Source organism: Salvelinus namaycush, chromosome 37 (assembly GCF_016432855.1).
Source record: "Salvelinus namaycush isolate Seneca chromosome 37, SaNama_1.0, whole genome shotgun sequence".
Taxonomy (NCBI): domain Eukaryota; kingdom Metazoa; phylum Chordata; class Actinopteri; order Salmoniformes; family Salmonidae; genus Salvelinus; species Salvelinus namaycush.
Genome location: NC_052343.1, coordinates 17,661,865 through 17,680,352, shown reverse-complemented (window position 1 = coordinate 17,680,352; position 18,488 = coordinate 17,661,865). Strand labels below are relative to the sequence as shown.

General features: G+C 43.1%; 1 protein-coding gene across 1 annotated transcript; it reads right to left on the bottom strand.

Moving 5' to 3' along the window:
• Positions 1–1,286: 1,286 nt before the first annotated feature.
• LOC120031297 (Golgi-associated plant pathogenesis-related protein 1-like) lies at positions 1,287–4,542 on the bottom strand. The gene is made up of 5 exons (XM_038976986.1): positions 4,271–4,542; positions 3,297–3,405; positions 2,997–3,100; positions 2,296–2,373; positions 1,287–1,790 (listed from the first exon to the last, which is right to left on the bottom strand). Exons 1-5 carry the CDS (start codon positions 4,281–4,283, stop codon positions 1,630–1,632), a joined length of 465 nt encoding a protein of 154 aa, XP_038832914.1. The 5' UTR covers positions 4,284–4,542; the 3' UTR covers positions 1,287–1,629.
• Between the last annotated feature and the right edge of the window lie 13,946 nt (positions 4,543–18,488).

Genomic DNA, 18,488 nt, shown 5'->3' with positions numbered 1-18,488 from the left:
CTGCTGGAGCCCAAATAAATGCTTCACAGAGATCAAGTAACAGACACATCTCAACATCAACTTCAGAGGAGACTGCCTGTGTCACGCCCTGGCCTTAGTTATCTTTGTTTTCTTTATTATTTTAGTTAGGTCAGGGTGTGACATGGGGGATGTTTTTGTCTCGTCTAGGGTGTTTGTATTGTCTAGGGGGTGTTTGTAGAGTTCATGGGGTTGTGTTCATTGTAGGTGTTTATGTAAGTCTATGGTTGCCTGGATTGGTTCTCAATTAGAGACAGCTGTCATTCGTTGTCTCTGATTGGGAGCCATATTTAGGCAGCCATAGTCATTAGGTAGGTTGTGGGTGATTGTCTATGTGTAAGTTGCCAGTGTCTGCGCTTATTGTTTGTATAGCTTCACGTTCGTCTGTTTGTTGTTTTGATTAGTTTGTATAGTGTTCGTTTCGTTTTCGTCTTCATTAAAGAAGAATGTATTATCACGCTGCGCCTTGGTCCTCCTCACTTAAATGTTACGACGAACGTGACAGCCTGGATCAGGCCTTCATGGTCGAATTGCTGCAAAGAAACCACTACTAAAGGACAACAATAATAAGAAGAGACTTGCTTGGGCCAAGAAACATGAGCAATGGACATGAGACTGGTGGAAATCTGTCCTTTGGTCTGATGAATCCAAATTTTAGATTGTTGGTTCCAACCGCCGTGTCTTTGTGAGACGCAGAATAGGTGAACGGATGATCTCTGCATGTGTAGTTCCCACCGTGAAGCTTGGAGGAGGAGGTGTGATGGTGCTTTGCTGGTGACACTGTCAGTGATTTATTTAGAATTCAAAGCACACTTAACCAGCATGGCTACCACAGCATTCTGCAGCGAAACACCATCCGATCATTTTTTCCCGCACAGGACAATGACTCAACACACCTCCAGGCTGTGTAAGGGCTATTTGAGCAAGACGGAGAGTGATGAGTGCTGCATCAGATGACCTGGCCTCCAATCACCCGACCTCAACCCAATTGAGATGGTTTGGGATGAGTTCAACCGCAGAGTGAAGGAAAAGCAGCCAACAAGTGCTCAGCATATGTGAGAACTCCTTCAAGACTGTTGGAAAAGCATTCCAGGTGAAGCTGGTTGAGAGAATGCCAAGAGTGCAAAGGCGTCATCAAGGCAAAGGGTGGCTACTTTGAAGAATCTAAAATATACATTGAGTTGTTTAATTATCACTTTTTTGGTTACTACATGATTCCATATGTGTTATTTCATAGTTGTGAAGTCTTCACTATTATTCTACAATGTAGAAAATAGTAAAATAAAGAAAAACCCTTGAATGAGTAGGTGTGTCCAAACTTTTGACTGGTACAATTATTTATTTTTTACCAGAAATTATTTTACTATGTGTAAAATCTCTACCCCCACTAACGATGGCATGAGTAGGTCAAAACCCAGTTGGGTGGCTGGTACACCTCCAGAAGGCACAGCTGGCATGGTCTGGGTTTGGTCAATGGTGTGCCTATTTTTGTTCATGCATTTGTTAGTCACAGTGGTTTTGTCATATATATATATATATATATAAAAAAGTCAAGGTCACAAGTCAAAGTGCAAATGTCCTTTGGATGGGGGTGATTGGTCAGTATGTTCCTCAGTCCTTGGGCGGCAGGACGTTGTTGTCAAAGTGTCCCTGGTTGGTGATGTTCCCTGCTGGAAAGTACCTGGCTACCACAAATGACGAGCCATCTGGAGCACTGGCCTTCCCCACACCCAGCTTCTTACTGCCCTTCCACACCATTGCTGTGAAATGACCTGGTTAGAGAGAGAGAGAGAGACAAGCTAAACACATTCACTGAAGGAAGCCGTCTGCAGCACTGCTCCTCTAAATATAAACAGTTACAGAACCCTATGTTCATCTCCTCCCACCCTCTATCGTCCCCTACATATACACTCTTTTCCCTCTATTGCACACTCCTGTCTTTCCTCTCCTCCTTTATTTGTCAGCAGCACATTCGTTGATAGGAGTCATCCTGACGCTGCAGGGTCGGTCACACTGAGCAGGAGGCTTCAGGAAGAGAACAGGAATGACAGAAAAGACTGGGAATGCTATAAAGAACTGTTATTTTCCACAGGAAGCAGTGTTCCATGCATGTTTGTGAGCAGAGTCACAGGTCTAGTCACAGAATGATAATGTCACATTTATAGAACAAAGACCACACAGTCCAACACTGAACCCAGCCTGGGTGAACACAACACTGTGGCATGCAGCACTACACAAGTCAGAGTGTGTGTGTCTGTGTGCATGCGTGTGTCTCACCTGTGCCAGAGGAGAAGCCGGGGCGGTTGAAGTTGTATTGTTTGACCTCGTCATACCAGCGGTCGGCCACATCCTTCCCTATACACAGAGGACAAAGGTTACAGGTTATCACATAACATTATACTTGTTTGTTGCCTTTGTCACTATTGTTTAACAGAAACTCGGGCCAAACCCCCCAGAGTTCCAGCAGAGATGACAGCGGCAAGGAAATATTATCCAAGATGGCAGCTGTCCAAGGCAACAGTGCTAACCGTATAAAAGCTGTCAAAGCTTGAGGTGGGTCAGAAAAACATGGATAGGTTTGAGATCCCGAGTTTCAGAGGAACAGTCCAGAGAGAGATGAACTGAGCTTGACCCAGTGATAGTCTCCATAGGAGACTCCATATGAATCACAGCAGACTGTCAGGTCAGTGCACAGACATAGTTGTGCTCTGAGTCATGGTCTTGTTGCTGAAACACTCCGAACACAGAGCAGGGAAATGGACCCCAGCTGTTCCTGCCTGGGCCGCCACTGGACAGGATAGTCTATAGTTTAGACCTAACTAAACCCTACAGAGACTCTGGATCGCTCTCTTTAATGTTACCATCTGCACCGTACACAGTGAATAATGTATCTGTCCCCATTTACATAACTAAACTTATGCAGGCTATGTCAATGTTTGGTCATAGCATTAGGAGTCATCGGGTTAGAGTGTGTGTACCTGGTTGGTCATAGGAGGCCCAGGCCAGGTTCTCACCACAGCTCCCCTTACTGGACTCAACACTGTGCTTCAGGATCCGTGTGCTGGCCAGAGACTCAGCATACCTACAGGGTGGAGATAGTTGTGGTAATAGTTAGATAAAGACAGCTAAAAGATGGGGGGGGGGGGGGGGTAGGTGAAGTGGTAAGAAGTAAGGGTTTGGGTGTGGTTGGCCATGTCTCTGATAAAGGTGGTGGGTGGAGGAGATAGATAAGTGTGTGTGGGTTGGGGGGGGGGGGGGGCGATGTCTGGGTGACCCACCTAGTTGCATCGCTACTCAGCTTGCTGCTCAGCTTCAGAGGGGGTGCCTGGTGCTTCCTACGATACTCATTATGACTCCGCAACACCTCCTCCGAAAACTGCTTAGAAGCTGAGAGAGTGAGGGAGTGAGAGAATCACATAAAACAAGATGCCATGAAAAAACTGAAGGTAAATGTATATTGTTTCCCTTGTTTTCACTGTAATATACAAATCAAACTTTAAAATCATTAATACCACTCAATAAAACAGTAGGTTAAAGATAATCAGACAGTAACTTAGGCAGTAGTAAATCTCCAGTAAGCCCCATACATATGGCTGTTCCCCAGGCTTGAGTCTATAATACTAGACAGACAGTACCAGGGTATGTATGAATGGGGGACACATCCACTCTCTCCCCCTCTCCCCAGCCTGGTGCCAATCACAGCCCTACTCACAGCTCCATTCTCTCTGGCATTCACACAATGAGGCGATTCACTCACACACACACACACACACACACACACACACACTTAGCAGATGTAGCAAAATACAGTCTCTTACGGCCTTGTGAAGAATCAGTGGTTGCAGTCCTTGGGGCTGGATCCTTGACCCAGATTTAGCTTATTCCTAAACTAAATACCACTTTCAATGGAGGATAATGTGGTTCTGGAAACTGGCACCTAAAATGTTCTGTCAATCGATCATACACACACACCCCTTGCAAATAGGGAATTCCGCTACTGGCACAGCTATTCCTGATACTCTCAATAGTGGTTTCATCTTTACCACAGAAGGGAAGAAACTGACCTAGCGCATAGGCGTTACAAGACTGTGTCAAATAAAGATGTACAGCTTTTTAAAATCCACCCCTTTTTCCCTGTTGCATGATAACAGCCCATTGTCACAAACAGACCTAATCCTCTTTTGTAATTACTCATACACGTGCTCACCACACACACACACACAAGTACAAGTACAATTAAATCTCATGTTACCTGATTTGCCCATGACTCAGAAACTCTCTCTTGTTCCCTTTGGCTCAGTCCGCTCTCTGATGGTCTGAAACAGCTGCTATAACTTTGTTTCTGTATCTCTCTCCCTCTCCCTTTCTGTATTCCTATTTTTCTCCGTAACCTTTGTTCCTCTTGCTCACACTTCTGCCTCTAGTAAACTAGTCTTTCTCAAACCTTCTGCTTCTGTCCTCTCTCACTCTTAAACACCCTGCCTTTTCCTTGGCCACACACACATTATCCTCCCTCTCCCAGTATCCCTCTGTAACACACAGGCTCACTAGCTAGCTGGCTCTCTCTCTCTCTCCCTCCCTCCCTCTGTGTAACTGAAAGGGGAGACCCAGCATGGCTGTTCTGATGACATCATCTCTATGAGACACATGCCCTTTTATGGCCTGAGATTCATGCTTTCTGCTTGAAACAGTGAGCTGGACATTATACCCTAACTAAATTAAGAGCAGTTTAACTGTTTAGAAGCACTTTTACACAGTTTTACTAGGGTGAGCCTATGTGGCATCGATATTAGTCAGAAAAATGTATTCTAGTGTCCAAATTGACTACAAAGTGTAAATAGTAGGATCATTCTGGTCATAAAGTCAGTCTCGTCCAAAACTGAGATTTTCGAGAACATTTAATTTAAAAAAATGAAGGGTACCATAACAATTTTCCTTGGGTTGGGTTTATTTCAATCCTGCCCACAGCTGGCAGCACCCAAGTAATCATCAATTCGAAGTGCAGCTGCATGTGACCCAATTGTAATACCCTAAGGCTAGGGTATAGTTAAGGACCATCAATAAAATTACACAATGTACATGTGACAATATTAAAATATTTAAATAGCTCCAAATTTCAATGACTTAAAAACCTCAAACCAACTATAAATTGTAAACGCATATAAAAAATACTGAATGCAGTTAATGAGACAACTAAAAGGTGTGCCTTTAATGTAAATATTGTCCTAGTTACATTGTGTAATTTATTGACGGTCCCTAACTAGCCCCGGAGATAGGCTATCACAAGTCTAACTCTGCCACTTGGGCACAACAGCCGGCTGAAGATAATTGGCAAAATAAGTTGGCTAGCACTAGCAGCCTAACCGTGTCTTGAAGTCACCTAGGCTAGCTAGCACTAGCTAGCCTAGGTGACTTCAAGACACGGTTAGGCTGTTTTATGTTATCTAGAAGGGTGCATGACTTAACTGTTTTGGCAGAGTGAATATACAAACCCTTGTCACGTGCGAACACACACACAAGAGACACCCACATTAAAGTCTTGTTTGACTTACGTCATGGCTGCTGCATTTCTTATTGAGCAAGCTAAAAAACAACAATGCCAAATTAGTAACTTCAGCCCCTCTTTAAGTGTACATTTCCTCAAAAGATTACTTCCCTAAAGACTTGCTCCAGGACACAGTAAGCTATTCTACCTGCCAAGAGCAAATGAGGTGTCATGATTCCAAAGCCTGAACTCTCTCAGGAGAATCAGTTTGACACAGAGGGCTGGTCATTTGTTTTGGTGGCTTGATCAGAGTAGTGCCACTGCAATTCGACTGAAAGGGAATAAGAAAACAATCAAACTTTACTCGGTGTGGCGACAGTTCGGCAATGCTGTGACTGGGTCAGAGATGGTAGGAGATCGTGATGGAGAAGAAAGTGAAGCAAGTATGGAGCATAGCGGTAAAAATAAAAGGGAGAAGATAAAAAAGAAAGTGGGAGAGAAAGAGAGTAGGGGTTTGAAGGGGAGCGATAGGTCTATGGAGGCAGAGATGAAGAAGAAAAGGAAGTTTGAGGAGAGTAGTATAGTTTCCAATGCCAGCGGTAGTTCGGAGGTAGAGCGTGCCGAGAAGGAAGGGCAAGCAAAGTCGCGAGGGGATCATGAGTCCGATAAAATAGTTGATTGGGGAAGTTGTCAATGCTAAAGTGTTAAGAGTGAAAGCCTTTTCTGTTCACATCATTTTTAGGATGATGCTTTTGTGGCGATGTTGGTGCGGTCTCTTGCTCCGTTCGTATTTGGGAACCTATTGATGACATCATGGCAAAGAAACCCCTCTTGAAAAATGACTGCACTTTAGGCTATATGGATTAGTATTGTAACAAATGCACTGATGTTGTCAAATTACATGATATAGGCTGGTAGGTAGGTAGGTCCGGCCAGTAAGGTAGGTCCGGCCAGCCAGGTAGGTAGGTCGGCTGGACCTCCCTACCTTGCCAGACCTAGATTCAGCTGACTGGCCAGGTTGCTAGGTAGGTCCGGTCATGTAGGTAGGTCTGGCCGGCCAGGTAAGTATGTCCGGCTGGCCGGCAAGCCAGGTAGGTTGGTCGGCTGGACCTACCTACCTGGCCAGACCTACCTACCAGATTAGGTAGGTAGTTCCGGCAGGCCAGGTAGGTTCAGCCGACCGACCAGGTAGGTCCGGCTGAAACAGGATTTTATTGAGCTGATCAGCAACCTAAAAGGCTCTGAAAAGCATCCAATTATCTCTGGTCCCTTGCCGTCACTGGGTCGCGGCCCACAAAAGTTTCAGCAGGCTCTTAGCACTTTAAATCTGGCTTAAAGACTACTGCCATTCTGTTGGCGTAACTTTTGCTGACAATTTCAACACTTGTTGGAAACAAAAGATGCTTTACAGGGATGATGGACTCCACCCAAACCATCTAGGCACCTGGACCCTTTTCATATTTCAAGGCTGCGTTAAGATATTGACTCAGAGACAGACCAAGCCCTGCTCAGGTAATACCTCCCGTCCTCTCTAAGCGTTATCGTTGTCTATACTGCCAAGGGTGTTGTCAGTTGTAATTTTGTACCCATTCACTCCACTCTTAGATCTGCTATATTTAGCTCAAAAGAGGAACCCGCTGTGGCCTGCTCACCCAGTGCTTTTAGTTCAAGTGTGAATTCCATAAACCTGAATACCCCCTGGTTTTCAAATCACGTAGAGGGCTTGGGTTATGCACCATCATTGGTTACTCTGAGAGTTCCTCATATTGACATTGGCTGCGGCCTCAGGCCCTATGGTGCTAACCTTGGCAAAGTCATTCCAATTTCTTATTTTTTCTCTTTTACTAATAGGGATAGACCAAATGGTGCAGTTCTATGAAATATTTTAGCCATACCAACTATATCAACCATCAGACAGGCACTGCAACCGCCTATTGAACATAGCTTGTTTGAGCTGGAGTTTCCATGTGACTTCCATCGTAAAGGACTTGGGTTGATGCATCTGAACATTAGGAGCTTACTTCCTAAACTGGATTACATCAAGATCTGGGCTATGCAGATGAATCTGGATATTCTGGTATTGACTGAAACTTGGATCTCTGGGAACATCTGGACTCTGATATTAAAGCCATAGGCCACAAATAAAAGCAGGCTGCAGCTACACTCATAGACTGCATAAAAAATAACTGACATGGCTCATACTGCATTAAACAAAATGTGTTACAATAGTAATAATAGTACCAGAGTAATTAGTGTAAAAAAAAAGGCTGATGCTTGTTTTTGATGTCTTTCCCACTAGATGGCGGTGTTGGCACAGACATAAAGAGTGGAACATGGAACCTAAACTGAAGAAGGAGGTACATGAGGATTGTGGACGGATGCTGAGTTTAAGTCAAAAGAGTTAGACCACATCTCATACCAACACTTAGATGGGCTGCATCTCCTCTTCTCCAGCCTTCTTCTGCACTAATTTGAAACTGCACTGGTGACCTATTCTGTGTAGGAAATGAGTCGGGTTAAAACAATACATAAAAAAATAATTATCGTGCAATTTATATTATTTATATAGGCTACATTGAGATTTGTCTTTCATAATTTGGCATTAGTGCATAAGCCTTAGCTTTAGGGCCTAACTTTACACGTGCCAAATAGCCTTCACGCCAAATGCTTTTGTGAACTGGCAGAACAATTCCACTGAGGCAAAAAGTAAAATGTAGGAGTTTAATTCAATAAGAGAAAATCTGCAAAATGGAGAGTTTAAAATAAAGAGAAGGGAGGGCCAGAAAAGTCATGTTTATGAAAGATTTGGGGAAGTGGTACAAGAGGATGATAGCAGTGCCTATGTGTGATGACTGAGGCGCTACACTAATTCGACAAGATGAGACAAGATGGGGACATCAAATAGACCTATGCCATGTCAAGGAAAGGGTAGCCTACTCTTCAGATGGCAGTGAAATCTGGACACTGACTGTAGGTCTATAACCTTTCACATGTTTCCAAGCCGAACTGAAACATATTGGGTCATTTTCACAGCTTTCTATTTCCTAACAACTGGTCAAACTGATGTCATTAGGACATTTGGCACAGAAAATCTTTCCTATTTTTCTTCCCTGTTCCTAAATGTATTTTCCCGCGAAAGCAGAGATGACACTGAAAACTTTACCGATGTCAACTAGTTTGAAGCATTCATTCTATAATTTATGACATTATTCTGGGGAGCAAAACTTTATTTAGTCTTCTAGGGAAACATACACTACATGACACTAGATATCAGTTTGTCTCTGTGAATGGTTTGTCCTCTGACAAATCAATTGTACATTTCGGTGTTCCTCAAGGTTCCGTTTTAGGACCACTATTGTTTTCACTATATATTTTATGTCTTGGGGGATGTCATTCGAAAACATAATGTTAACTTCCACTGCTCTGCGGATGACACACAGCTGTACATTTCTATGAAACATGGTGAAGCCCCAAAATTGCCCTCGCTAGAAGTGGATGGCTGCAAACTTTCTACTTTTAAACTCGGACAAAACAGAGATGCTTGTTCTAGGTCCCAAGAAACAAAGAGATCTTCTATTGAATCTGACAATTCATCTTGATGGTTGTAAAGTCGTCTCAAATAAAACTGTTAAGGACCTCGGCGTTACTCTGGACCCTGATCTCTCTTTTGACGAACATATCAAGACTGTTTCAAGGACAGCTTTTTTCCATCTACGTAACATTGCAAAAATCAGAAACTTTCTGTCCAAAAATGATGCAGAAAAATTTATCCATGCTTTTGTTACTTCTAGGTTAGACTACTGCAATGCTCTACTTTCCGGCTACCCGGATAAAGCACTAAATAAACTTCAGTTAGTGCTAAATACGGCTGCTAGAATCCTGACTAGAACCAATTTTTTTAAATCATATTACTCCAGTGCTAGCCTCCCTACACTGGCTTCCTGTTAAGGCAAGGGCTGATTTCAAGGTTTTACTGCTAACCTACAAAGGATTACATGGGCTTGCTCCTACCTATCTTTCCGATTTGGTCCTGCCGTACATACCTACACGTACGCTACAGTCACAAGACGCAGGCCTCCTAATTGTCCCTAGAATTTCTAAGCAAACAGCTGGAGGCAGGGCTTTCTCCTATAGAGCTCCATTTTTATGGAATGGTCTGCCTACCCATGTGAGAGACGCAGACTCGGTCTCAACTTTTAAGTCTTTACTGAAGACTCATCTCTTCAGTGGGTCAAATGATTGAGTGTAGTCTGGCCCAGGAGTGTGAAGGTGAACGGAAAGGCTCTGGAGCAACGAACCGCCCTTGCTGTCTCTGCCTGGCCGGTTCCCCTCTCTCCACTGGGATTCTCTGCCTCTAACCCTATTACAGGGGCTGAGTCACTGGCTTACTGGTGCTCTTTCATGCCGTCCCTAGGAGGGGTGCGTCACTTGAGTGGGTTGAGTCACTGACGTGGTCTTCCTGTCTGGGTTGGCGCCCCCCCTTGGGTTGTGCCGTGGCGGAGATCTTTGTGGGCTATACTCGGCCTTGTCTCAGGATGGTAAGTTGGTGGTTGAAGATATCCCTCTAGTGGTGTGGGGGCTGTGCTTTGGCAAAGTGGGTGGGGTTATATCCTTCCTGTTTGGCCCTGTCCGGGGGTATCATCGGATGGGGCCACAGTTTCTCCTGACCCCTCCTGTCTCAGCCTCCAGTATTTATGCTGCAGTAGTTTATGTGTCGGGGGGCTAGGGTCAGTCTGTTATATCTGGAGTACTTCTCCTGTCTTATCCGGTCTCCTGTGTGAATTTAAGTATGCTCTCTCTAATTCTCTCTTTCTCTCTTTCTTTCTCTCTCTCGGAGGACCTGAGCCCTAGGACCATGCCTCAGGACTACCTGGCATGATGACTCCTTGCTGTCCCCAGTCCACCTGGCCGTGCTGCTGCTCCATTTTCAACAATTCTGCCTGCGGCTATGGAACCCTGACCTGTTCACCGGACGTGCTACCTGTCCCAGACCTGCTGTTTTCAACTCTCTAGAGAGCAGGAGCGGTAGAGATACTCTAAATGATCTGCTATGAAAAGCCAACTGACATTTACTCCTGAGGTGCTGACTTGCTGCACCCTCGACAACTACTGTGATTATTATTATTTGACCATGCTGGTCATTTATGAACATTTTAACATCTTGGCCATGTTCTGTTATAATCTCCACCCAGCACAGCCAGAAGAGGACTGGCCACCCCTCATAGCCTGGTTCCTCTTTAGGTTTCTTCCTAGTTTTTGGCCTTTCTAGGGAGTTTTTCCTAGCCACCGTGCTTCTACACCTGCATTGCTTGCTGTTTGGGGTTTTAGGCTGGGTTTCTGTACAGCACTTTGAGATATCAGCTGATGTAAGAAGGGCTATATAAATAAATTTGATTTGATTTGATGACCAAAGTATATGGGCACCTGCTTGTCAAACATCTCATTCCAAAATCATGGGCATTAATATGGAGTTGGTCCCCTACTTTGCTGCTATAATAGCCTCCACTCTTCTGGGAAGGCTTTCCACTAGATGTTGGAACATTGCTGTGGGGACTCGCTTCCGTTCAGCCACAATTAGTGAAGTCGGACACTGATGTTGGGTGATTAGGCCTGGCTCGCAGTCGGCGTTCCAATTCATCCCAAAGGTGTTTGACGGGGTTGAGGTCAGGGCTCTGTGCAGGCCAGTCAAGTTTTTCCACACCGATCTCGACAAACCATTTCTGTATGGACCTTGTTTTGTGCACGGGGGCATTGTCATGCTGAAATAAGAAAGGGCTTTCCCTGAACTGTTGCCACAAAATTGGAAGCACAGAATCGTCTCGATTGCCATTGTATGCTGTAGCGTTAAGATTTCCCTTCACTGGAACTGATGGGCCTAGCCCGAACCATGAAAAACAGCCCCATACCATTATTCCTCCTCCACCAAATGTTACAGTTAGCACTATGCATTGGGGCAGGTAGCGTTCTCCTGGCTTCCGCCAAACCCTGATTCGTCCTTCGGACTGCCAGATGGTGGAGCGTAATTCAATACTCGAGAGAACGCATTTCCATGGCTCCAGAATCCAATGACGGCGAGCTTTACACCCCTCCAGCCTACACTTGGCATTGTGTATGGTGATCTTAGGCTTATGTGCAATTGCTCGGCCATGGAAACCCATTTCATGAACTCCCAACGAACAGTTCTTGTGCTGATGTTGCATCCTGAGGCAGTTTGGAACTCGGTAGTGTTTTTACACCCTATGCGTTTCAGCACTTTTTTAATGATCAATTAGCCTTTTAAAATGATAAACTTGGATTAGCTAACACAACGTGCCATTGGAACACAGGAGTAATGGTTGTTGATAATGGGCCTCTGTACACCTATGTAGATATTCCATTAAAAATCTGCCGTTTCCAGCTACAATAGTCATTTACAACATTAACAATGTCTACACTGTATTTCGGATCAATTTGATGTTATTTTAAAAGACAAAAAATTTGCTTTTATTTCAAAAACAACCCCCAGAACCATCCTCACATACTTTGTGCCCCCGCTGAGTTTTTGTGTGTGTATGTGTGTGTAAGTGATCTGATTTATAGAGAGAAGCTCTTTCGGAGGGCAGTGGAGACGTTGATCCATGCATATATAATATCTCTGCTGTCAAAAAGGTTGGCACTGCTACCTGTGAATTGCGGCAGTCTCTCTCTCATTCTCTCTGTGTCTGTTCCAACCATTTATATCCCTCATCTCTATATATATCTTTCTCCACCCTCTCTATCGATCTATCTTTCCTCTCTTTTTCTCTCAGTCTCTGTCTTCACCTTCCCCCTCTCTATCGTCCACTCTCTAGCTCCCTCTATTATTCTATCTCTCCTCTCTCTATCTCTCTGCACTTTCTTTCTATCTCCCCCTCATGAGATAATTTGATATCTGTGATGAGAAGCATTTCCTTGCTTTAACGATTCGATAACGACCCCCTCCCATCAATCCTTCACAACGTTGTCCTCTCCACTCTGTTCTCCTGTCATGTGTGTCTCAGGCCGTTAACATTGATGGCACATTACGAAGTTAACTACGGAGATATCAAAAGTGCTCAAAATGTGAAATAACTTGGAAAGTGCATGCAAGTGCATATAAGTACCTATAAATTGCTATAATTCTATTCCAGCAGTCGGAAGAGGAGGTTGAGGACTTTTTAATAACTGTTGCAGTTCAATCTCATCCTCATTCGAAAGTCTTGTGTGTGTGTGTGTGTGGGGAGACTGAGACGGTATTAAAGAGACCATATTACCAGGAATTAAATTATCAGCAGAAGGAGGAGGGAGTTTATTTTCACCCAGTAAATTCCCAGTGTTCTGTATCAGAACCCTATAATTCAGTAAGAATTAGCTGGCATTTGTGATGTCATCAGACAGAACCACATATTATGTTCCACATAGGATGGAAGTATTCAGTCAGTACATCTAGCATGTTTAATAGGAGTCTAGCACCTGTCAATCAAATTAAATAGAATTCTCACAATAAGAGACGTCGTTTCCCCAAATGCTATAAATCTGATCACCCTGTTGCAGGAGAACTTTCCTTTCCTAAAATGTGCAGTGTATTTGAGGTTTAAAAAGGCTTCTGAACTTTGTAGTTTCCACTTAGAAATGTCAGACTTGACTTTCCCTTATGAAAATGTATAAACCACATACAATAATGTCCATGAATTATAATCCACATAACAATTCACATTTCCTGTTGCTGCAGGATTATTTTCGTGCTGTATCAAACTGGCACAAATTAAGATCCTACATCTGTATCTAAAGGTGAGATAGGGAGGGAGGGAAGTGATAGTCAGAGAAAGCGAGAGTGAGATTGTGAGGCAGAGAGTGTGAGAGAGGAAGAAACAGGGAGAGGGAGAGAGCAAGACGATGATGATGGTTTGTCTGGGGGGAGATGGCTGACTCCTGGCTGACTCTAATCAGCAGAAATGTAATGTCTTAATAGGCTAGTGCAGTTACACACACACACACCCGCGCACAGTTTTAAAAGGCCGTAGCAGTCAATAAAGTTCCTAATGTGCTTTAAGAAATTAAGCCTTTGGAGAGGAGCAGAGTGCATGTCGGATATTAACCCCAGGCAGTAACCTGATCTATCAACACTCTAATTAAATTACCCTCTCACACACACACACATCTATAGGACACACACTAGGACACACACAGACTGGGACAAACTCTTCAAAAGGAGGATGAAATTAGTAAGGTAAGGGAGATAAGTCAGATGATGACAGTAGGCGTCTGTGCCAGTGGTCTATAGACGTTTATATTTACTGACCGTGGCTGTTTCTTATTGATTTATGTATTATGTTTTGATAGCCTGTTTCAGAGCACAATCTCTCACTGGTCGCTGCACGGCTCAATATGAATCCCGAGTTGATATTTTCTTTGTAGAGATTGGCTTTTTAATGGAATATGTCCCCCATCTATGGGGCTTTCTGGCCTTCTTTCTTTCTTTTTTGCCTCAGTTCAATATTCAAAAGGCACATTAGATCTATCTTTGTTGCTGGTGCATGGTAACAATTGAATAGGATGAATTCAATCAATTGCAGAAGAAGGAAACCGCTCAGAATGTTTACGCTGTATTTTAAGGACAGGTGTTGTTTGTGTCCAACACTGTATCAGAGGTGTCAAGCTGTTTCTCTTGCAGACATTGTAATTGGATATTGACACGAAACCACTCCTGTCCCTAAAATATAGCGGACACATTTGAACCCACAGTGCAGTTTCCATTACCTGGTTAAATTGGGACATCTGTCTAGACTCTCTTACTCTGAAACTCCCCGAGGTCAATTCAGGCTACTATATTCAACAGAGGGTGTGTGTGTGTTTGCCATGCTGAGGAGGACCCTTATGCCGAGACAGGAGACTGTCTGGGAGAATGCTGGACTGGGGAGAGCGGTTAGCAGCACATAAACAGCTGTCACACACACAAAAACACACAATGCAGCCGTCAAACGCTGACAAATGGAGAGACAGGGCCAGATAACTTCCATTCAACACACACACACACACATATTACTTATGAGTCTATCCCATATCCTATTTGAGCTAGCCCTCTTTCTTTGTCCTCCTGTATTAAGCTGTCAGTGTCAGTGTCAGATCCACTTCACAGAGATAAGGAGTTAGTGTGTGGGTACGTGCGTGCTTGTGTTTGTGTTGGTTTTGGTTCATACCACCTACCACCTACTTCTATGTAGGAACCTCTACCATAGACAGACAGCTATACATCTTATTGTCTTTCTTTATGAGAAACGTTGACTGATCTGTTTTATAAAAGGGAGAGTGTGATAAGGCCATGGTGTATCATGAATGTAGTCACACCCTAACACCTTGCCTTATAATCAGAGGTGTCATGCCCATAGTGGGCACAGGGTTTATCCTGTTTAATAATACAAAATAAAAAAATTGTTAATATTGTTTCTCTGTAATACTACTAGCCACCTAGCAAATTTATGAAGTTGGCTATAGCTAGTCCAGATAGGTTCCCAATCTCATACCTAGCTATCAAGAAAGTTATTTCAGACTATCAATCAAGTTAGAGTAGCTAGCTTGTCTAACTATCTTAGCTGGCTGCTGGCAAGGTTGGTAGACTTTAGAAAAGCAAAAAATGACTAAACGTTCTGGAAAAGACACACATTCCTTTCAATCTTTTAACAGAGATGCATATTACATTTCTTTAAAACACCAGTCAGGGGGATACAGAGAGCTCCAGAGGTTTGCTTAGTACCCCTTCAGACCACCCCCCAGCCATCTTCACATACTTTGTACCCCCTCAGATTTTGGGGGTGCATGACGCCTCTGCTTATAATGATGTATTATCCATGATAAACAGTGCTGTTATTTGCCCTCTTTCTAATTTTCTCTACTTTTGCATATTTTTTATACTGAATTTTATCAGATCAAAACCTAATATTGGATGAGATGGGTCTCATTATGTCTGGCGAAAACCAAACACTGCATTCCACAGTAAGAACCTCATACCAACAATCAAGCATGGTGGTGGTAGTGTGATGGTTTGGGGATGCTTTGCTGCCTCAGGACCTGGATGACTTGCCTTAATAGAAGGAACCATGAATTCTGCTCTGTATCAGAAAATTCTACAGGAGAATGTCAGGCCATCCATCTGTGAGCACAATCAAGTCTACATGAAAATGGTTAAAAAGCAACACATTTTAAGTTTGGGAAAGGCCTAGTCAAAGTCCTGACCTAATCCCAATTGAGATGTTGTGGAAGGACTTGAAATGAGCAGTTCATGCTTGAAAACCCACAAATGTTGCTGAGCTAAAGCAGTTCTGCATGCAAGAGTGGGCCAAAATTCCTCCACAGCGATGAGAGACTGATCAACAACTACAAGAAGCATTTGGTTGCAGTCATTGCAGCTAATGGTGGCACAACCAGTTATTGAGCGTAAGGGGGCAATCACTTTTTCACACAGGGGAATTGGGTGTTTCATAAATTTGTTAAATAAATGTTGTTATTTGTAAACTCTGGTTCCCTTTATCTAATATTAGGTTTTGATTGAAGATCTGTTAACATTCAGTATCAAAAATATGCAAAAATAGAGAAAATCAGAAAGGGGGCAAATACTTTTTCACGGCACTGTACCTTCTCCTGCAGTCATGGATCATGGGAGGTCAGGGAGACAAAACATAGTCTAATATAGAAGGAGAATGCAGGACCACAGCCTTAGTGAGTGAGAAACAGCAGGTGTGTGTGTGTGTGTGTGTGTCTGTGTCTGTGTTGTGTGTCTGTGTGTGTGATGGGGAGAGAGGGACTGAGAGAAAATGAGATTGGTGGAAATGAATAGTGCACTTTCTTTCCCCAAATGAAAGTGGCTCTCATATTTAGGGAAAAGGTGATGGGGTGTGAAGAAAACCCATCTGAAGGAGGGAGGGATGCCAGTAACCCTGAAGAAATGACAAGGGCCCACAAACAGAAAACGAATCAGGGAGAAAAGCAGATAAACAGATTGTATAGAAAGCCAAGGGCTCCCCATGAGACTGTTAGAAACTTCACTGAAACTTTACTGTGAGACCTTACATGGAGAAAGTTTACTCATCGTTACATGCAATGTACATAATTAAAGTGGAATGGACAGTGTTTTAACTGTTTTGCAGACATGAAACAAACAATCATAATATACGTCAAAAATATCAAACTCCCAGTTTATGCTTCAAAACCAGATTCATAAGAGGTTTAAAAATGTGTTCTATTTGACAAAACATCCCATGATGTACAGTATGGCAGGGTCACACGTTACTTGACACCCAGCGTCCTAACACGTTATGACACCGTCATAAGCATGTCATAATATGCCATAACAGCTGACATAACGTGTCATAACCTATCATAATATGGTCATAACACTGTCATTACACATATTTAGACATATTGCATTAATTTATGGTTATGACACCTACATAAGTGTCGAAACCCACAAAACCTACCACGCAAGGTAAAACATTCCATTACACCATAGCATACTTGCCAACAGTATGTTTATGTTAAATCAAATTTTCTGAAATTGACCATATTACATTATCTTTGTAATTGCGCACACATTGATATCAGACATGCACCTACCCCCAATGCTCTGTTGCTGATGATTGGCATGAATGCAGGAGCAGGACAATACACCCTCTTTTTGACTGATGACTGACATAAGGGCATGTATGTGATAGGCCTATCTGGCTTATATGATTATGATGGTCATAATGCTTCTTGAAGTGTTAAAGTGTATTTTCTTAGTCCTAGTAAAGTGATACTGGATGGTCATAATGCTTCATGACAGTGTCACAAAGTGTATTTTCTGCTAGTTATTTAAAATATGATGAAAAAAAATCAACAATGGACTTTCAAAGAAAAGGAAACATCTTAGCAGGGCAAAAACACATTTATTTAAGTGTCATAACCAGCCATAAAATAATGCAATCTATGTCACAATAGGTGTAAATGTATATACCCAAGTCGCTAACAACCATTAGGTCGCTAATGGCCTGGTACTCAGGGCACTATTGTCCCTCTAAAGCCACTTTGACATAAATGAAAATGCTATAAAAAGAAAAAAGAAAACGCTATCAATCACATCATACAAACAGTATCGTGCTTTTAAAACTCACCTCACTGTGATTGATCAATTTGAAGAAAGAAGTTCAACAGGGTAAAACTGAGTGGGAAATATGGTCGTTGTGGAAGTTGTTTCAAAGCCTAACAACAAAATGGACAGCACTTTCAGAGGTGATGATTAATTCAAAACGCCCATACGCATATAAGAGCTTATGCATATGCATAGGCCTATATACAGTGCATTCAGGAAGTATTCAGAACCCTTGAGTTTTTCCACATTTTGATATGTTACAGCCTTATTCTAAAATTGATTAAATTGTATTTTTCTCATCAATCTACACACAATAGCAGAAATTATTCAGACCATTTGCTTTGAGACTCAAAATTGAGCTCAGGTGCATCCTGTTTCTATTGATCATCCTTGAGATGTTCCTACAACTTGATTGGAGTCAACCAGTGGTAAATTCAATTAATTGGACTTGATTTGGATAGGCACACACCTGTCTATATAAGGTCCCACCGTTGACAGTGCATGTCAGAGCAAAAACCAAGCCATGAGGTCGAAAGAATTGTCCGTAGAGCTCCGAGACAGGATTGTGTCGAGGCACAGATCTGGGGAAGGGTACCAAAAAAAATCTGCAGCATTGAAGGCCCCCAAGAACACAGTGGCCTCCATTATTCTGAAATGGAAGAAGTTTGGAACCACCAAGACTCTTCCTAGAGCTGGCCGCCCAGCCAAACTGAGCAATCGGGGGAGAAGGGCCTTGGACAGGGAGGTGACCAAGAACCCGATGGTCACTCTGACAGCGCTCTAGAGTTCCTCTGTGGAGATGGGAGAACTTTCCAGAAGTTCAACCGTCTCTGCAGCACTCCACCAATCAGGCCTTTATGGTAG

Coding starts and splice junctions, on each gene's coding strand:
- LOC120031297 (XM_038976986.1), bottom strand. Junction 2,374..2,996: donor GGCCTCCTATGACCAACCAG/GTACACACACTC, acceptor CTCTGTGTATAG/GGAAGGATGTGGCCGACCGC. Junction 1,791..2,295: donor CGGCTTCTCCTCTGGCACAG/GTGAGACACACG, acceptor CTCTCTAACCAG/GTCATTTCACAGCAATGGTG.